Raw genomic sequence first — 1,529 nt, 5'->3', positions numbered from 1 at the left:
TTTTTTTTCTGTCTCAGACTCACTGTAGAGGAACACGTGTGGTTTTACGGACGTCTGAAGGGTTTGTCAGAAAAAGAGGTCAGAGCTGAGTTAGACACTTTACTGGACGATGTCGGTCTCCTGCACAAAAGGCATGAACAGACAAGAAACCTCTCTGGTAAATATATTTGAAAAACAATATTTTATTCATATATTTTTATTATTGCTGTTTTCTAAGGTTCTTTTCCATTCATACTAGGGGGTATGCAGAGGAAGCTCTCTGTGGCCATAGCATTTGTTGGAGGATCTAAGGTGGTTGTTCTGGACGAACCCACAGCTGGAGTGGATCCTTACTCCCGCAGAGGAATCTGGGATCTTTTACTCAAATACCGCAAAGGTTGGACAATGTGTTGAAGTAGTGCTTAGTGAACAGAAAATAAGTTAATTTAGTCATCATTTATCATGACTTCTGTCATGTAGCCTGTGAGCCTTCGTACAAATGACAAGACCCAGTAAATGTGTGTCTCTGCCGTTCTAAACAAAGACCGGACCATCATCTTGTGCACTCACTACATGGATGAAGCCGAGCTGTTGGGCGACAGGATCGCCATCATTTCTCAGGGAAAACTCTGCTGCTGTGGATCACCTCTCTTCCTGAAATCCCAACTGGGATCTGGATATTACCTCACGGTAGTGAAAAAGGAAGGTCTGGAGGTCGGCACTCCCAGCAACACCAGTATCTGCACCAGCACCACCACCAGCACCAACAAGCTACCTGCTCTCAAGGTCTGATTTAAGATTTGTTTTGCTGGTATTAGTGCAGTTCAGATGCACCCACCTAATGCTCAAATTAAAAGAAAATCATATTAAAAATTGCATTAAAATACATTTTACAAATAGAGATGCATTTACAATATTTAGCTCATGAGGCTGTTTTGTCAATATAAATATTTTAGGACAGTGAGTCATCTCTGAGTGAAGACACCGGGCTGGGGAGTGAAGACTGCAGCTCCAGTAAGTATTTAGTCATTTAGGGAAGTAGACAGGAATCATTTACGAGCTATTTGTGCAATTCATGTTATGCACTGCGTAGACATTAATAATTAAATACAAAATAAAACAAGAGAATTTAATGTATTTTTTGTGTGTCGTCATCATCACCATCACTACAGACCTGGCGATGTTGCTCTCCTTGGCACAACACCATATCCCTGGGGCGAGGCTGGTGGAGGAGTCAGGGCGGGAGGCGGTGATTAATCTGCCACAGGAGGCCGCTAAAAACAGTAGCTTGGCCATTTTTCTGTCTGAACTGGATCAGAGGCTGAATGAACTGGGTATCAGCAGCTATGGGCTGTCAGACAGCACACTGGAGGAGGTAAATCCTTTTACATTTCCAGGCAAGTCATATGTCACTGTTTGTTGACCAAAACTGTCCAGCTCCAAAAAATGAGTCAGTCCCAACTTTCAGCAGTCATTTCACAAAAACATCTTCTTTACATTAGGGTTAGAGCTGCACATTGTATAGAATATAATTCTTTCTACTAAACCTG

The 1,529-nt window shown here is 42.2% G+C and overlaps 1 protein-coding gene across 1 annotated transcript; it reads left to right on the top strand.

The window, feature by feature from the left end:
* Positions 1 to 23: 23 nt before the first annotated feature.
* On the top strand, positions 24 to 1,443 carry LOC103399109 (ATP-binding cassette sub-family A member 1-like). Its single transcript, XM_008337851.3, has 5 exons — positions 24 to 157; positions 239 to 376; positions 524 to 765; positions 936 to 993; positions 1,152 to 1,443. Exons 2-5 carry the CDS (start codon positions 244 to 246, stop codon positions 1,400 to 1,402), a joined length of 684 nt encoding a protein of 227 aa, XP_008336073.2. The 5' UTR covers positions 24 to 157; positions 239 to 243; the 3' UTR covers positions 1,403 to 1,443.
* Positions 1,444 to 1,529: the final 86 nt, after the last annotated feature.

This window comes from Cynoglossus semilaevis, unplaced genomic scaffold, assembly GCF_000523025.1.
Source record: "Cynoglossus semilaevis isolate Cse_v1.0 unplaced genomic scaffold, Cse_v1.0 C19213074, whole genome shotgun sequence".
In the NCBI taxonomy this organism is placed as follows: domain Eukaryota; kingdom Metazoa; phylum Chordata; class Actinopteri; order Pleuronectiformes; family Cynoglossidae; genus Cynoglossus; species Cynoglossus semilaevis.
Note: the sequence above shows the minus strand (reverse complement) of the source record. Positions and strands in the feature narration are given on the sequence as shown.